Genomic DNA, 18551 nt, shown 5'->3' on the forward strand with positions numbered 1-18551 from the left:
AAGTGCTAGATGACTGGCAGGATTTTACTGTCGCTTCACATAGCTGTAAATGACTGTGTGAAGGTGAAACTTTACATTATGTTCTCTGTGCTGGCAAAGTCAGTGTGCAGAGATCCTGCCCTCTCCACGTGAGCTCACACAGCTTCATCCTTGGATGCTTGTTCTTGTCCCCGTGTCACCCCTTCACTTGTGTTGACACAAATGTTTGTCAGGACTGTGCTAAAAACATATGTGAACTGGTTTGAATTAAAACTACTCATCTGATTATTTGAGGAGGAACAGACAGCTGGGGGCTGCCCGTGCTGCTGTGATGAAAGTATCAGATGCTGCTCATTGCCTAGGGCTTCTGCCCCTTCAGAGAGCCACGGAGCAGCCTCAGCCCTCCAAAATCGTACATTTTAATGGCACTCTGTAGAGCAAGTACGTTAAATGACTTATGGAATTAGACATGAGACCTCTTGCAAAGTGTCCGCACAACAACAATTGTATCAGTGCATTTAAGATATCTACAAATCTTCCCCTATGTGATAAGAAACTGCTGACTTGTGACATAAACCGTTACGAAATGGAGAAAAGAAAAGCTAGTCATAAGGTCAGACCTCTATTGCATGGAAGCGGAATCACTTGGACTTGGACCTGGACTTCTGGAATTACAGGCAAATAAAATGCATTTGTTCATTCTGGCTTTGCCATTGGAAATTTAAGCTACCTATGCTACAGCCTTCTGAGGCAACTAATGACAGCATAATAAAAGAATGGTCTGAACAGGAACCCTTAAAGAAGAGGTGAATATACACATTGCAGGAAAACTGTTAATCATGTGCATGAATCACTTCTGCTTCTGGCAAGTGTAGAAGTTGTCCATTTTGACTGTTTTTTTTTTTTTTTCCTATGGACGGGAGCAGCATATTAGAATACCAGGCACATGTTATCTGAAACTGATATGTCACAAGTAGCTAAATATAATATGTCAACTGTATTGGCATGAGCTAGTACGCAATCCCTGGATCAAATCCCAACTTTTGAAAAGGTCTCCTCACTTCCACTATCCTTTTTGGCACAGAAGTAAGTCACTAATAGTAGAAGTGCACAGACAGCCTGTTTTTGAAATGGCAGGTTTATTAAAAATGTTTTCTATCACAAACATTGGAAACATACTCAGCAGGTTTTATTGGAACTGAAAGATTCAGTAGATTATGGAAAGGGCAAAACCTTCAACGTAATTCAACCACTGAATTATGAAAAATAGCAATCCAGTTTCCACAGCAGACTCCCCGCAGAACCCCAATATTACTCAACATCACCAGGTTCCAGTTGGTGTTCCATCTGTCCTCAGGATGAAGTGCATGGTTCAAGAGCTCGAGCTTCAAATGTGTACATATTTACAGTAGAAGAGCCGACAGACTACAGGGGAGGACACATTAGCACCAGTGCTCATGGATTGGGGCTCACGCTGCCTCTGCCACTGTGTGTGCATGGTACTGACTCTACCAAAGACGTAGGTTAAAAAAAGGTTAATAAATCTGGCACTTGGAAGGCAAACTGTGCTCTGCAGTGACCTAGGATTGTTTGCGTTACGTATCACACCTGAGTGCCTGTCCCTGAAGGCTGCCCATCAGAATTACCTTGACATGCTCTCTTGCAAAATGACACGCTTTGCTTCACCTCTGCTCGAGGTGTTGTTTGGTAACATACACCACATTTTGAGCTCAGGAAATCAGTGTGATCTTCTTACTGCTGTTCTAAAACTAAGCACGTATTCTTTATTTCATGAATATTAGACAAAACTAGTATCTTTAGCAGTTTTGGTGAAACATTTTCACACAGCAAATATACATATATATAAATACAGTGCTCATAATTACTGAGAGTCACAAAAAAGGCTTTGGTTAAAAAATCAGACAGGGTCAAATAAAAAAGAAACTCTTAAAAAAAGAAGCCAAAGGAGTGTCAGATACTATGTTGGAGTCAAATGAGTGCAGAATAAAACAGTAGTCATCCATTAGTTAATATTTCAGTATTAAGATCTTCCGCCTAAAGAAGCCCATGTCTCTTGCAAGCTGTGTGCCTTTCCTGACGTTCACAGCTGGTCTCCTAGCTCCAGTACAAGCCGAGTGGCGATAATCCCACTTTTTTTTTCTGTTCAAGGCAGAGTCCCTCTTCCAGCTGTGAGGTAGAGATTGGGTATCAGGTCACTGGGGTGTGAGATACCACTGAGTGTAGCAGTTACACATTTGTTTCTAGTTCATTTATTTCAATAGTGCAGTGGTCTTTACTGTTGGATTTCTTAGTGTGATTCTCCACTGGGCTTTCTTCTTGCTCCACTTGTACAGGTATGTGGTGCTGAAACCCTTTCACTGTTTCTGGTCCACGGGATTCATTCATGGTCTTCACACAGCCATTTCTCTGGTAAGCCACAATCTGCTGGATGTTAATAGGCTTAGTTTCACAGATCAATGGCACCTATGTGAAAAGCAGTAAGATTTGGAATACTGCCACTCTTTGCTGGATACAACAGGAAGGGAATTTTTACTTTGAAATCCTCTAGTCTGCTTTGCATTCACCAGGATTATCTAGGCCCCTGTAGTCTTCCAAGACCTGTTTCTTATATATACTAAAGCATCTTTGCACCATCTGGACAGCGAGGCAGCCTCTAAGTATGGAAAAATGTAAATTCTACCACAACTTTAATTTAATTTATACCCATGGTGATACCTGTTTGCATCAATACAGTGACAAGTAGTGTACCTAAAGTCTAGACTTTCAGGTTCAAAAGATATGGACCTCAGTATGGTGAGCTTTGGGCAGTGCTTAAGTGCAATTACACAGACCAGTAAGGCATTCGGTGTGGCCTCCTGCCTTTCTTCTAACTTGATGAACTAACACCTGTCTTTTTGTCCTATTTCTAAAGAAATAAAGAGGATTTTATTGAGTGATTCATAAGTTGAATACTGAAGCGTCCTTTAAATCAAACCAGAAGTTCTGGCGGGGAAAATAAGACATAAATACTGGCAGAAAAAAGAGGTGGGCTTGCAGCTGACAAAATACGGCTTTGTGTATACATTACTAACTCACAAATTATGCAGCCAAAACTTATGGCAGACTGATGGTATATGTTAATGCAATTACAGAGCATGATGCAAAGAAAAATCTCATCACAGATGACTAAATAATCCCTTAGGAGGGATTTTATATTCTTGAAACATCTCTTCTTGAGTTCCGACAGTTCTAAATACAGCAGTGAACCGTCGGGCCTGCATTATGCGGGGAGCCAGACTGCACTTCTGGCTTTGTGGCTGCTGATACCTTCCCATTAGGTTGTATTTTTCTGTAACACACTATGTGTGCAGTCAATGTATTCAGGCCTCATCCTGTCATCAGCAATTACTGCAGGTGCTAAGCACCTCTGAGGATAAGACCTGTCTTTCTTTATAAAACTTGAAAGAGCTGGAATTTTAAGTGCATGTTCAGGGAAGGCACGAGAATGGGATTTACCAGAAAGACTGACTGTAAAATGGGAATAATAATAACAGAAATAAAAGTTTGCTACTAGTACTGTTGTTTTTAAGTTCTGCTGGTGAGTAGAATACTACAGGTGACACACACAAATGAAATGTGCCATGTGGATGCCAGTCCCTATGAAGGACCTTCTGAGTAAACTGTCCTGTCCCTGTGGAGGAAGCTGGGGAAGGTCTGCCAGTAGCTGCAGTGGCTGGGGAGGAGCACCTCCGAGCATGATGGGCTTGGGAATTACAGATCTCCTCTGCCGAGGATTTGAAGGAATAGTAGAGAAGGTGTTCCAGATGTAAGGAAAGACTGAATGAGGCATGCCACAGAAAAAGGGAAAAGGGCATAGGAGTGGAAGGGAGGCACAAGTGATGTGTGGACTAAGAGATAGAGAACAAAGTTGTAAGAAGGGGCTTGTATTCAATGTATGAGGCATGAAGTTGCCTGAGGTTGAAGTCTAGAATGGAGCAATGTGTTTGTGTTAGTCCAGAATGGAAATTACTGAAATGGTGGCTTCAGATTATGCTAACGCAGTGGCTTGAAACACCCGGGATTGTGCCTGAAGCACCTTTTGTAAACTCAATGAAACAAATGTGGGAAGCTGAGAGTTTGCGGGATCTGTGTGGGCACACCCTGCCTCGTGGTGCTGTTACCTCATCGCCATCCTTGATGAACTCCTTCCGGCAGATGTGGGCCATGATCCCAGCAGCCAGGGCATCTCCCAGGACGTTGATCATCGTTCTAAACCTGTCCCTGACAAACGACATGGTAATGGTCAGTTGGGTGCATGCCTACAGCTTTAGCACTGCAGTAATAAAAGCTGACTGCCAGTTTGGCTGTTTTTACGAGCTAACAAGTTCAGAAGTTTAGTTACGTAGCTGCTCGGCTGGGTTTTCCAGTCTTTTCGGAGCTTAGTGCGCTGTGCTGCCACACATTAATTTGTAGCTGAGGTAACCAGGGCAGCTATTGCCTTCCTGTGCGTGCACACTGATTCAGCACTAGAAAGGTTTAACACAGTGGATAAAGATTGCGTCTGTGTCTGTATTTTTATGTTAAGCTCCAGTGTTATGGCCTCATTTGGAGGCTTGTGCCTGGGCTCCATAAACGTAAAGGGCAGCCAGTACAACCAGTACCTTCTGTTAGGTATCAGGGGCTCAGTCCTGCAATTTCAAGAAATCTTCTCAGCAAGAAGATCAGTGTATTGGTAGAAGTTGCACAACACAATTAAAAGAAGATTGCTAAATAACTACTCACAAACTAGGTGGGATACTGACCATACTTAAGTCCTGTTCATTTCTGAAAAAGCTGTGGTGGCTATGACACCTCTGGCTCTTAAAGATCCTTCATTTTCAGTTACCTTTTTTTCCGATCCAACTTCATATATTTGACAATATTGCACATATAGATACAGTTTCACTATTTTTCATTTAGTTATGTGATCAGTTTTTCCCCATTTTACGTCTTCTACCCACCACCATCTCAAAAATAAATCTATAAAAATATGGACTGTAAAAACACAAGAGAAAGTGGTTGCCATAGACAAGTGCTACACTTGAAGCTGCTTGGAATCTATTAGTTAAAACTGATGAGATTTCAAATAGAGGATAGAGCTTTTAAGTCTGAAATATATCACATAATTTCCAAGAAAAACATACACATCTGAAAGCTGTCATATTGGTAACTTAATTTATAAATGTGGGTTACAACATGGAGGCTCAGAAATCTCCAGATGTTTGGCTTATTAAAGTTAGTGACCGTCCAATATCAACAGTGCCCAGATTTCTGATCCTGCATCTTAATATAGAAAAAAACTGAAGCTGTGTTCTGCTTTTTTTTATATATATATATATTTTCAGCATGTAATCAATGCATGCAAATGTTTATGCAGTTGCTTGCCTAATTAGCAGGAACAGTTCCTGCATGAAATGTTATTTGCCTGGGCAATTACCAAAACTGTACATGCAATTGCAAGTAACTTCATCACTAATACTCCACAGCCTGTACCTAAATATGTTTGTTGATCGCAGTCCTAGACTTGTGTGCTGAATCTATTTATCTGATACCTGTTGTTCTGTGTTTGGGTTTTGCCTTGAGGAAAATTCCCACAAGAATGTGTTAGGCAGGGAATAATACTTGTAACGGCACAAATTGGACAGGTGTTCCTGTTACATTGCTTTTTTTTTTTTTCCTTGGTTGATCATCCGATTTTGGTTCTTGGAAAGCTGTTTTGGATTGTTAGTTTTGGACTGTGCAAATAGCTGTGGTGGAGGAGAAGCTGGATGAGCAGAGCTCACGAGTTCGCACTCTGTTTTGGGCTCTGATTTGGATCTGTTCTGAAGGCAGAATTTTTCTGCACCATACTGAAACTCTTAAGCAAAAGGGTTGCCTGGCACATTGTTGGACATGTTCTGCTCCATGTTCCTGTGTGCACATAGGTGTCTGCACAACGTACGAGTAGAACCGCACCGCACAGCGCTGGCATTTCTCCACTAAGAGGCCAAGCTGCTGCTAGTGACATTTCTTGCACTGTGTTGCACTGGTATTTTAGCTTTATAGGTTACTGTAATTAAAGATGCAGAACATTTACCTCATGTTTAATAAATTAGCTGATAAACATTTTAATTTTCTTCTTTTGTCTCCAGGCACTAGCTAAAGGTATGAAGTTCACATACATGTTGTGGCTACCTAAGTGAGTTGTAAGACCTCCAATGCATTGTAATGGGTATTTCAGTCTTGTGAGCTCATCTAATCAGCCTTCTTTAAGCATTCTTCATACTCCAGTACTTCCAAAACTAATATTGAAAATATTCATCATGTCAACCATGTTGACACTTTGCATCTGCAGGCTCTTGAAACCAAGTGCTGAAATACTGAAATATACTTTTTACATGAAAGGTCATCTGCAAAAGATAGAAAATTGAGTCTGTTTCTTGCTCACTTTTTAATACCGTCTGGAACTACAGCCTGAATGAGTTTTTGTCTGCTGTTTTGAAATGTTTTGTTAAACAAAAAGAAACATAATTCCCATATACGCTGGAAGACTTACTGGAAAAACAATGAAATGTTGATGTTGCAAGAGTTGGGTGAAAACTGAGCAATATAGAGGGAAAAGGTTTTTGTAATACAGCTTAAAATACTTTGACTTTTGTTGTGCTTCCATAGCTATGGAGCTTCAGTGACTAACATTAGAAAGGCTGTTTTATTAAAATCTGCACTGCCATTCCCAAGTTTGGGTGCTCACAGCAGATGTTAGCTATCACTCACATAAGAATATTCCTGGTATTTGTAAAATAAAATACTTCTTAGAATATGCATACAACACAACTCTCATGACTCCTATTAATAGTACTAATATTCTATTACACTGAACAGGAAAGTAAAGAATTCCTTCTCACAGTTCTTTGTAGAAAATCTCAGAGACTTAAAGCTGAACCAAATTGGCAACGTAATGGAATCGGCTTTTAATTTTTATCCAGAACCGTGATGCAATTAAACCCTACTGCATTAAGATTGGCAATGGAGATACATTTTATATAGATTAAATTTAAAAAAGAACAAGAAAATGGACTGTTTCTTTGTGGATATGTATGCTAGTTATGTAATTATTTGAAATGCTAATGAGCTAGGGACCAGTATTTTACAATTCATCTTCCTAGACTATTCAAAATAGTTTGGTTGGTTTATGGACATTTACATAACAAGATAAGAGTCCAAATAAACCAGTACTTATGAATTTTTAAGCTATTTCTTCTCATGGGTAACAGGACTCTCTGTTAGCCTGCAAGTGTTAAGTTTCAGCCTCTGCTTTTGCTGTGAAATCCTCAGTGACTGGGGATCCTGCAAAGCAACTTCTTTTCAGAGGGGCTGTGCTTGCAAAACAGACTCCATGAAGGGGATACATTTGCTGCTGAAGGCAGCACTGAAACCAGAGAGAGCATAACTGCCTCAGGATCCCTATTAAAAGGAGGCTGTCAGTCCCAGCGTAGTGCCTTGCAAGGCCTGTGCTCGGGACTACAGGCGTACCTGCTTGCTGTAGCACTGGCTCAGGCCTCTTTGCAGTGAGTGTCGCTGCGTGGAGGTAATGTCCTTGAAGTGCCAGGGGGCTGAGAAGCAGAGTGCAGGCAAACCACATTTCTGAGGAATGCCAGCCTCTAGTCCTTGTCCAAGGCAAGGTGCCAGAGCTGCACCTGGCGGACATTTGTCTAGCCTGACCTTAAACCTCTGTCTATGTCTTTTTAAAGTCTGATATTCACTGCAGCAGTCTTTCACCTGAGACCACATTAGCATTGTTTCAAGCAAAATAGTTACTCCCCATGCCTTTTTTGCATGTTCATATTAATATACCCCTGAAGACCATGCCCCTTTTCAGCGGTGTTGCCACCCTGGCCACCTCGAAAGCTGAACCTTACTTACAGCGCCCAGTCAACGGCAATGATCAACGTGATGTCGTCCGTCGGGAGCCCGACCGAGGTCAGAACAATGACCATTGTCACCAGGCCGGCCTGCGGGATGCCAGCAGCTCCTATGCTGGCGGCTGTTGCTGTGATACTTTAACAAAGAGAGAAAGGAATAAGTTTTACTGGTGATGGGTTGCTCTGCAAGAAACAAAGCCATGTTTCTACAGATTTCCTCAACCAGAGTCCTTCTTACACTGCACAGCAGTGCTAGTGTTCGGTGGACAGGAGCCAGTTTGGAGAATGAGAATAGGCCAAACGGCCTGCCCAGTGCTAAGTTCTCACCTTTGCAGCCTTGGCTGTGGTGAGGAAGTTCTGTTTTATCTCGTAAACTCACAAGTGAGGAGGAAGGGGGGCCAGGCTGCGGGCTGCTCTATGCCAGCTCCTCGCGGGTCACGGCACTGCGCAGCCTCGGCAGCGCTGTGTGCCCCGTGCCTGCCAGCGCCCCGCTCGTGGCTTCACCCCTGTCAGCAGAGCTCCCAGCACACTTCTCTGAGTCATCCTGAGTTTGCCTGTGCCAGGCAAATCCGCGCTGGCTGCAGCTCGGGCCTTTTGTGTCAATCCATCCCAAAGAGGTTTGGCTAAGGGGCGAGAGGCTGGGCCAGGGGTGAAGCTCTTGCACAGCACGTGGCTTTGCATACTTGGATCTAAATACGAAGCGAGCATAAATGTGACTGTACCTCTTCAGTTTCTGGAAAGTATTTTTACTTGACCTTCACACCATTTTTTCAGCCAGGCAAGCAGAAATGAATGGGAGACCAGGGCAAGAGTGGACCTGGCAGGCTTAACATTTTCTTCATAATGCTATTTTTAGGGGAGGGATTTCATTCCTTTTTCCAGAAGCAAAAGTGACTGTATATATTTACTTCCTCCTCTCTGGCCAATTCCAAGAGCTGGGCCATCCAGCATAAGGACAAGAAATGAATGTTGACTGTCGTAAAAGGATGACATAAAGCATATACACTGATAATCCACAGCATTCATTGATCCAGAATTTCAGGGCTTTTGGCAGGCAGTTAAGTTTCATCAACCTTCTTTGATGGAAAATGAGGGTAACAGTATTCACCCATATGGAAACCGAGACACTGAGATAGCCAGTATCTTGCTCACAGCTGTACAGCGTACCAGTAGAGCAGCAAAGGTATTTATAACTAGAGCCCTTTCCAGCAATAAAAAAATACATTTGTGTGGGGGTGTGGTGGGGGAAGAGAAAGATTTAAGACTGATTTTTGAAAAAGTTAGCTTGTATACATCCTAAGAGCATTTTAGTAGGCAGAATATAGATAGGAAGGAAGGGACAGAAGCTTAGTAGTTGAATAAGAGTTAAGTATAATGAATATTAAAAGATTCTCCAGTTAGTGCTCTAAACTGGCTAGCTCATTAGAACTGCTTCTGCCTCCCAGGTCAGTTCAGGCTAGAAAGTCTCAAGACTTAATTAGGAGCAAAAATAGGAATGTTTAACTAACATTGTAAAGGCAAGCTCATCTGCTGCTCCACTGCATTTTGACCTCAATGTAGATGTTTCTTCCTGTAATAGTCTCACTTGATGGGAATATTATGATCTTTACTTTCTTCTTCTGCTACATCTAGGTTTGCATAATCACATTGATATAAACTGTCAACCTGGATTTTACAAATTATGAACCGAGTAGGCTGATTATTTTTTCTAACATTTTTCCCCTCCAGCAAAAAAATATTCTGGGACTCAGGAATACTTGAATTTCAACTCTCCACTTCCTAAGGTATCAAGATCTAGGGCAGGTTTGGCCCGTAGAATACAGTTAGAATTGGCCTTCAGATATCCAGATGTTTAGGTACTGGATCCACTGTGAATTCCTATTTTCCCCTCTTTCATAAACCAGTCTTTCTATTTATTTTCCTTTCTTGGATTTTTCTAATTTTAATTTGCATATTCCTTCTACAGTCTTTACTTCTCTCTGGTTCTTATGCACTAGCACTTAATATGGGCAGTGAAAATAAACAGATAAAAGAGGGTTCTGCTAAGAGAAAGATAGAACTTACATTCTTTCCATCTACCATCACTCTCCTTCTCCTTAATTTTTCAAATCACCATTCTCTGCTTCAAGGTGCATGTAATGTCAGCCCATGGTCTGAGCTGTGTTTTGGGACCACATTCTAAAAACATCCCCAAATTCAAAATCACAAAATTTCCAAAATTTTCAGAGAGTGAGAATGAAGCAAGAGCTCATATGGGCACACTTTATTTCTTCTGCTTCTAGTCTACTAAATCTTGCCAAAAGTCCATTGGCAAAGCCCAGCTGTCATCTGGGTTTAGTTGCAGGACTCTCCTCTTGTCATGAAGCTCTTCAAGTCCAGCAGAAGATGGGCAAGGCCCAGCAGAGTAAACGGGGCAGTGCTGAGGTCACTGGGTGGGTAGGTAAGCAGATCTCAAGTACGTTGCACAAGGCTCTGACTATGAAGAATGTTTTTCTAATCATTTGTTCTCTGCTGGAAACCTGCAGGTCTCAGTCCCTGAGGCATTCCTTGGCAGCCACTGGAGTTATTCTGGCAATAATTGTTCAGCTGGATCTTCTGCTCTCTTGGATCCATTACAGACCTTTCAAGGACAGAGTATGCAGCTATAGCACACTCTACCACTGAGAGCGTGGTTATTTATGACAGTTTCTGCTTTAACAAGAAGCAGAGAAGATATCTAAAAAATACCTGAGAGCTAGGACATATTGATGGAAACCTGCCCTGACAGTAGCATCTTTCTTCCTTCCCTTCAAGGCCTGACAGAGCTTCCTGACACCCACTGTTCCCTCTATCTGATGTAGGACTTTTAGCTTTTAACATTTCCTCTCATGTGAAGATACAAACTAGGGTTAAAGTTGAAAACAACTCTGAAATTTAAAATAATGTTTTAAATGCCAACAATAGTCATAAAATGTTCAAATTCTAGTAAATGATCAAGGGTGTGCCTAAAAATAAAAATTAGTTATTTTCAAACATAAACCCTTTTTTAATGGTGTCCACATGCTTCTATTTAATGGAACCAATACAATTTCCCTTTTTACAGTCCTTGATCTTTGCATTACTTAAAAACTACCATCCTATGAGAAATAGGTCCTTTGATAACCGCAAAGATGAGTTTTGTTCTGAATATTGCAAGATACGAGAATCAAAAGAATATCACACAAGACAAACAACTCTGGGCATGTGGAATTTGAGGTTTATACCTGATAGTAATGATCTGCCCGAAGTCCAGCTCATAGTTGTTGACTTGTGCGATAAAGATTGCAGCCACCGCTTCGTAGAGCGCGGTCCCGTCCATGTTGATGGTGGCTCCCACGGGCAGCACAAACCTGGCAATCCTCCTGTCCACGTGGTTGTTCTCCAGCAAGCACTTGAACGTGATAGGCAGCGTGGCTGAACTGCAAAACAGCGGAGAGAAGCACACATTGAAACTACTTTTATTTCTAGAGAACAGAAATATTATTAAATGTTATCGGGTCATAAATTTCCTTGTTTTCAGTAAGACGCATGCATTTTTAAGTAGCAACGTACTCAAACATATTTATATTTCTTTAGCCTTTTATTTTTGTAGCATTCTGCCTTTTACCATTCAGTGTCACATTCATTAGTATGTCATGAGCGGTTCGATTGCAATCATGTGAATGAAGGGGCATTTTTTAAAGCTTTGTAAATTGCAAGGAAGGGGCAAAATATTTTCCTTGTTGTGGTACTGAACGTAATGTATTGTTAAGTATCCGAGACTATTGAAATAGATGTAAAATAACAATCTCTGAAACTATTCCAGAGTTACCTCTTTAAGGAGATAAGTTAATTATTGGACAAATATTGGTATCATGATACTGAGGTCTTTAATTTTCTGTTGTCTTGTGAGCTACATGCCTCCAGCAGTGAAATTTAGGTGTCTTGTCAGTAGTTTAGGCAGTCCATATTGTTCAGTCACTGTGTTGTGTGCCTCACATCAGCAACATACCTCTGATATCTCACAATGGACATTATCTGTTCTTAATGGGAAAAAAACAAACACATTTGATTGACAATTCTTTCTCCGTTGTTACGTTTCAGCTACAAAGTCCTGAGAGGTTCTGAAAGCCCTGATATAACCCCAAAGTTTCAGGAATGTACTAGCAAAAAGCTTCCATGAGTAGGAGCTGTCATTTTGTATTGTGCAAGCTGTTTTTTGAGGCAAGGCACAGTTAGTGTTTGGAAAGGAAAAGTAGCTTCCTGCAAGAGAAGTGCGAAAGGAACAAGAGAAGTCTGTGAGAGGATGTGTTCATTACAGTATCTCTGGTTTTTATAACCTTACAATGTCTGGCTGGTGAACGATTTACTAGACAGTCACTACCACGCAAATCTGGGCAAAAGTAATTCACTAAATGTGTAAATAAGTAAAGAAAAATCTGATTTCCTCTGGCAACTGGGTTATGTTCAACTTTTTCATTCTGGCAGTCCTAATATTTAAAGAATATTTACTTTGAAAACCAAACGGAGCAAGGCATAACCCCCCAGCTACACACTAGATGTCACTTGTCTCTTGTCAATTTTTTACACATGCTTGTCATTTTTTACACATTCATTTGGGAATGACTGAAATTCTCTGTCTTGTTTGCCATAAGCTATTCATAAAATAAAAGGGTGAGACGAGGGCTCCCAGGTAATAGAGAACAGAAAATCCTGGTGGAGCTGTAACTGGAGCAGACCACCCCAGTAACACTTGTAGATGTTCTTATAACTGCCGGCATTGCCAGGAAGCAATTAGTAAACTTAGGATTCACCGTGTCCCTTCCCTGCGGTGGCTTCAATTGTAGGTGACTTGTTTTTAAAAACAGTCTTGCCTTGGCCATTTGCCTTTTCTGTAACAAAAGCCTGTCTAATTTTCTTTGTGGGAAAAAGAGGAGAAAAATTAATCTTCCAAGTCCTTTTCCACCCTTTGACATAGCAGAATTTTAAACCTAAATGCTTTCAAGTTCTCAGGGCAGAGATCTGAGCTGTGAAACATGCAGATTTTAACTGACTGGCATCTGATTTGGTGGGGATGTGGAAAAGACTGAAAAACATCCCATAATACCAATGGCACAACCAGCAAATTCCGTATCTGTTTCCACTGCTACAAGCTGAATGTATGAGACTGTTTTTGCAAAAATTCAACTTTCAAACTTGTGCATTATCTCACAGAGAGACGGGTAATTCTTTTAATTTTGTGTGCTTTTAGAAGTAAAATTTCTAGGGCACATTACCAGATGTTGGTTTTGTGTTTCATTAATTATTATCATAAAAAAATGGACAGAATGTAAGTACAATGATGATGAAAAATTTGTGCAAGGTATTTAAAGCAAGTGCATTTCCAGGTTACAAATCCTAGTGTCTTCCTAACACAACTATTCCATACAGTCTCACTCAAGTTTATGACACCACATCTTAGAGCTGGCAGAGCATCTGTCCTGACTACTCCTACTGAAGGACACTCCCAAACTCATTGCTCAGGTGAGAAACTTAATTTTTGACCTAGATGTATTATTTTCAGTTTACACAAAATTTGTTTCTATGTGCTTTATGCATATGCTCTTGCACAAATAAGTCCAGCTATTACAACATGCAATATCAGAAATCAGTTTTTTTCCCCTGGATTGAAACAATCAGACTTTTTGAAGTTTTCTCTTGTAAGACCGTTACTTTACATCCCTGATTTCCCTTCTGGGAACCTGCTTCACTGATCTTAATCTGCTAAGTCCTCTAAAAACTTTTCTAAAGCTTTCAACTAAGAGGAGAGGTATCTTCTCCAAGCGCTAACTCTAACAATTAAAAATACATTTTTAGAGTCTTATCTCAGTTTTGTTTGGGATAAAATGCTGCAGCTGGAGAGACTGAACATAAGCTAATGCTGGATCAGGCCAAGCTCTTAGTAGTGTGAGCCACAAAGACAGCTAGTCACTGTGGAAGAACAGCTGTTCAGCTTGCTCTGTTTATCTTATCATTCAGATGCATTTTGATATTTGCTCCAAAAAATCAACAAACTGATCTCATCTCCCTTTTGCTAAATCTGCCTTTAATTTACACTGTGCAATAGCCAAGACCTTAGTGTTTCATAAGCAGCAAAACCCTTGAAAAACTCGTGTTTTATTGTTTGTCTTCAGAGAAGATGAAAATTGCTTCTTTTTGATGGGATGTGCCATAGAGAAGACACCGCTTTAATTCATTAATGGTATGGAAAGGTGACCTAGAAAAATAAAATTCCCTTGTACATTGGAATGAGGAAAGCTAAAAACAAGAGGAATCTGTCTGCAGGCCAAATACTGCTGGTTGAGTACAGTGAGAGGTGACAGGATCAGGGTTGGTGTGCAAGTCCAAAATCCATGGCTACCCCTGACCACCGCAGGGCAGGGCGCAGTGGCGATACCAGCTCATGCTACACACACCTCTCGGATGCGGTGAGCAGGAGCCGTGCACAGCGCTCTGGCCTCAGGGGCTGGTGGCCTGGTGGTGCCATGCTTGGTGCTAGTAGTATGAACTGAGATCATTGTGTGCCAAACAGATGCACCAAAGGAATGTGAGATTTCTTCTCTGTCCCTACCTCTCCATTGACATCTGTGTGAGCCCAAAACATTGCTGTGAGACTGGGATTTCTGGATACAGAGCCTGAAAATGCATTGCAGAACCTTTCACTGAAGGGAAGTGGGTTTAAATAATGTGCAAATTCAATAAAATCATTGCCATGAGATGACTGTTAAGTTGCTTTCAGGTTCCCTTGTGTCACATTCTTGGGGTTTGTGTGTGGTACTGTTTTTTCCCCTTGCAGTGCAACTTTTTGCTTGAAAATAAAGGTTTCCACAGGTGCAGATTAGCTGGAATGAGCATCAGAACACTGTATCTGTGGCTTTCTTTCTATCTTTAAATGTAGACATGAACTGACACAGAAACATCTGCAAGAAACCATCAGTATGCTTAAAACCAGCTCTTTGTTCTCCTCTTAGATGATCTTAAGATCCAATACCCACATTATGAGTGTTATATAATGCCCTTGTGGCAAGTGTTATTTAACCAAATGCAGATGTGCTGACTGTCGGGAGAAGCAGCTCTCTTGTCCAGCCCCAATTATTTGTGCATGTTCTTTTGGCAAACGCTCAGTTATGCGCAGTATCCATTCCTTTCAGTGTAACGAAGGTGAAAAGTTCAGCCATCTCTAGACAAGACACTGCTATTTGAGAAGAAAAATATTAACCACCACGTTCGACCTGTGTTGGATTTGCAAAATATACCCACTGGTAAGCAAGGGTAAAAGCTAAATTTGTCAGTGGTGTCCAAGTCCCAAACCTGGAATTTCAGAGCTGTTTCCTAGGGCTCACTTTAGCTTTGGTGGTACATCAGCTTCTGCTGATAAAGGTGCTAAATCTCTTCAGGTAGCAGGTCCTGCTGGTGTCCACCGATAGGCCGAGCTGCCAGCTGGTGCCAGAGCTGTTCCCAGACTACACCTGCTCAGGGCCTACATATACACAACTCTTCCTTGCACGGTGGAAAAGGAGAGAGCACTGTCTCAATGTCCTCAATATCTCCGAGGTAGGAGCTCTCTCCTGGCAGTCTGCACTGGGATGTTGAAGCTAGTGCAGGCGTACAGGAAAGGAGAATTCCCTGCGCCTTCCCCATTGTGAGCGGGCACTCGCACCTTGGCTTGCAGAGTAACAAACTATGGATGGAGAAAACACTTAAGGATTCAGACAGGTTCTTCAGAAACAGAACTCTTAGAGGAGCAGAGCAGATAGTCAAGTGTGTCAAATGTGAACCTGACGAGTCTTTTCCAACACTAACATCTTCGAGTGTAAACTTAACATCTTACTTGATTGTGGGGATGTGACGACATCACAAGGTACAAGCTTTTTATGTTCTAATAAAAAAGCCTGTCCTAATTATTTAAGCCTAATTAGAGTTTAAAACACCACCCAGCACATATTTTTTTTTCTTAACTTTGTATCTCACAGTATGTTGCTCTTTATAGGTCAGTTTGGAGGAAACTACTAAATTTGAAAACACCTTGTTAAGCGAAACATAGTGGAAAGCCAGTTCCTTCCAACTATACTGAAATAATCACTCCCTCCTCTCCTTTCTTTTAATTCCCATATATTCCTTCTGCTCTGCTTACTTCTTCTCTAACCACTGCAAGTATATTCATGAAAGAGCCATCTGCATATGTCCTTCCTGCCCCAAATTACCTTGTTGGACCTCATTAGAACCATAAGGGAATAATGAGCCTAATCAGGTCAGTGGAGCAGGGATAAAAGTTTTAGGTTCTTTTCCCTCCCAAGTCTGGCACAGGTCTGGTGCAACTTTAGTGTTCTCTTTTGCATTGTCCCTTCAGTGAAAGAGAGATTATTGCTCTTTTAGCATTGACTGTAATTACCGCATTGCAAGATAATGTTTTGTAACAGAAATGTTTGGCAGAAAATTATAGTGAAAGTGAATGACATCAACTAGTCTGAGTTCAGGGAACTTATACAACTACTTCTCCATGTATGTGTTTACTTAGATAATTTGCAGAAGAGTTTGAGTTTGTGCAAAACCCATGTAATTATTTATCAGCACTATGCAAAGCCATATGCTCCGATTACATAATAGCCCTTACTTGACTATTAAAAAGAAGTTATTTAAATCTTTTGATTTAAATAACATTTCCCAGAACTTTTTATCCATATGTCACACTTGCCTTTTCCCTCTCTAATCCTACCAACTGCAAATGCATTTTATTTCTAAGTGGGTTACTCCGCTGTAGGATGAGAGGTTACGTGAATTCCTCCTCAAGGAGCTTGGGAAGTGACCAGGAAAACTAAGATTAGAAGCACAAGGGATAAGAAGCTGATACAATCCTATTGCCATAAAGGCTCTATCAGTTATCAGAGTTCAACGTATTACAGAGATTATTGCAAGATGAAAGACAAAATCAGCATTTAAGTATAGTTAGATGAAATACTCCCCAATGATTATTGTTAATAAGAATAAATATTTTTTGTTTAATAAAAACATTTTATATTTTCAGGATATATTTCTTTACAAATAGATGTTCACAATTTATCAGTGATTTTGTAATAATGACTAATTTGAAGTCTAAATTGAGTAGACAAAGGTAGGTGTTTGTCACTAGCTGTCATCATTTCAAAACTGGGTAGGAATTTTGTTTTCCAGCCTCTCTGTAAGATAACTTTAAAAATGCAAAAGCAAAAATGGAAATCAAGCTGAGATAAAAGAAAGGTATCTTTTCCTTTCTTCAGCCCTCTTCCTTTACAACTGAGAGTAGAAATAATATGTAAGATGTGCTAAAGAGATCTATTTACCTGGCATTTTCCACTTGTACTGTGGCTTTCATTACTACATAAAAATAGCCAGGTACAGCTGCTCTCAGTATTTCAGAGTAACAAGCCTCCAGCCACAGATGCAATGACACTGTCTATATGATATCAGCAGCGTGGAAATGTGATTTTAGTTGTCATTCTTGTCTGCACTCCATACAAATCAATTCCAGCCCTTTCAAGCACTTCTTAAGCACAAGTCTATCCATGTTGGTGGTCAGTTTCTTAACCAGTCCATAAGCTGTTTCCCATGTCACTGTACCTTTGTTCAGCTATGGTTAAAGCACATTGCACACCCTCCCTAAAAAGGATGTGAAAAACATTGTTCCTTGAGTAGAACAGCGGAATATTTTCCCAGTGCTGGACAATAGCTTGCAACCACAGTCTTTTCTTAATGTACCCAAAATCAAAGACTAAGATGAGTTGAAAGTGTAAAATGTTTCCATATGACTGAACTAATGCCAAAAATATAGTCTGGACAAACTGTGTGTCCCTTAATATATATTAACTTTGTAGAAACACAGTAGTTGTTTTTATGGAAAAATACCCTTAGTTCCTTTCTAGTCCTCTAAGAAAAAACATTTTTGTCCAATATTTTTTAAACTGAGGCAAAACAATGTAACAAACGTTACTTCCAATAGCTCCCACTCATAACTTCCAAATGTTGAGAGACACATCCAGAAACTGGGTGATACCTGGAGGAGGTGGCCAGAGCAATGAGCAAGGCTTGAAGGATCCCTCTGATGAAGACGATAGGATTCTTCTTGGTGATAAAGAAGTACATCATTGGCAGGATGAACAGCCCGTGCACAACCAGGCCGCACACCACGGTAATGGCATAGAAACCCAGCTTCTTCCCAATGGCTGAGGGGTCATCCATTTCTAAGATTTTGCCCGCGATTAGGAACACAATTCCAAAGGGAAAGTACCTGAGCAAAAAGAAGGACAGTCAGTACTAGAAGATAATTCACTTCCACCAAGCAGTGTGCGATGGAAATCTCCTGTACCCCCACTAGCAGTGCAGCAGAAGCAGCCTTCCCAGAAGTGGCATGGTTGGGCTCGGTTGTTTTGTCAGACCAGATGGGTCAAGCCCCTGTCTCACACTCAAGGAGTGTGCCCTGAAGAGCCAGGCTGAACACCCCTTCGTGTGGGGTACCCCTCAGCACCGCTGAGGTTATGGTGCTGAACAGGAATGAATTTAAAATGTTTTGGTTCAGAAGCAGGCTCTGAGTAGCTTAAAGCAGGTCATTTCCTTGGCAGC

General features: G+C 41.0%; 1 protein-coding gene across 4 annotated transcripts in view; it reads right to left on the reverse strand.

Moving 5' to 3' along the window:
• Positions 1-1099: 1099 nt before the first annotated feature.
• The window catches only part of SLC1A7 (solute carrier family 1 member 7), a 50382-nt gene continuing 32930 nt past the window's right edge, over positions 1100-18551 (reverse strand). The window contains exons 7-11 of one of the 4 annotated variants that reach the window (XM_048061937.2): positions 17986-18219; positions 11162-11356; positions 7921-8055; positions 4161-4260; positions 1100-2166 (exon numbers count right to left, since the gene is read on the reverse strand). In XM_048061937.2, coding sequence (XP_047917894.2) covers positions 2095-2166; positions 4161-4260; positions 7921-8055; positions 11162-11356; positions 17986-18219 — 736 coding nt within the window. In that variant the 3' untranslated portion in view covers positions 1100-2094. Of the gene's footprint in view, positions 2464-4160; positions 4261-7920; positions 8056-11161; positions 11357-17985; positions 18220-18551 lie in introns of all 4 variants that reach the window. The other 3 variants (XM_048061936.2, XM_048061935.2, XM_013176283.3) reach the window with 3 other exon arrangements.

This window comes from Anser cygnoides, chromosome 8 (genome assembly GCF_040182565.1).
Source record: "Anser cygnoides isolate HZ-2024a breed goose chromosome 8, Taihu_goose_T2T_genome, whole genome shotgun sequence".
NCBI lineage: Eukaryota > Metazoa > Chordata > Aves > Anseriformes > Anatidae > Anser > Anser cygnoides.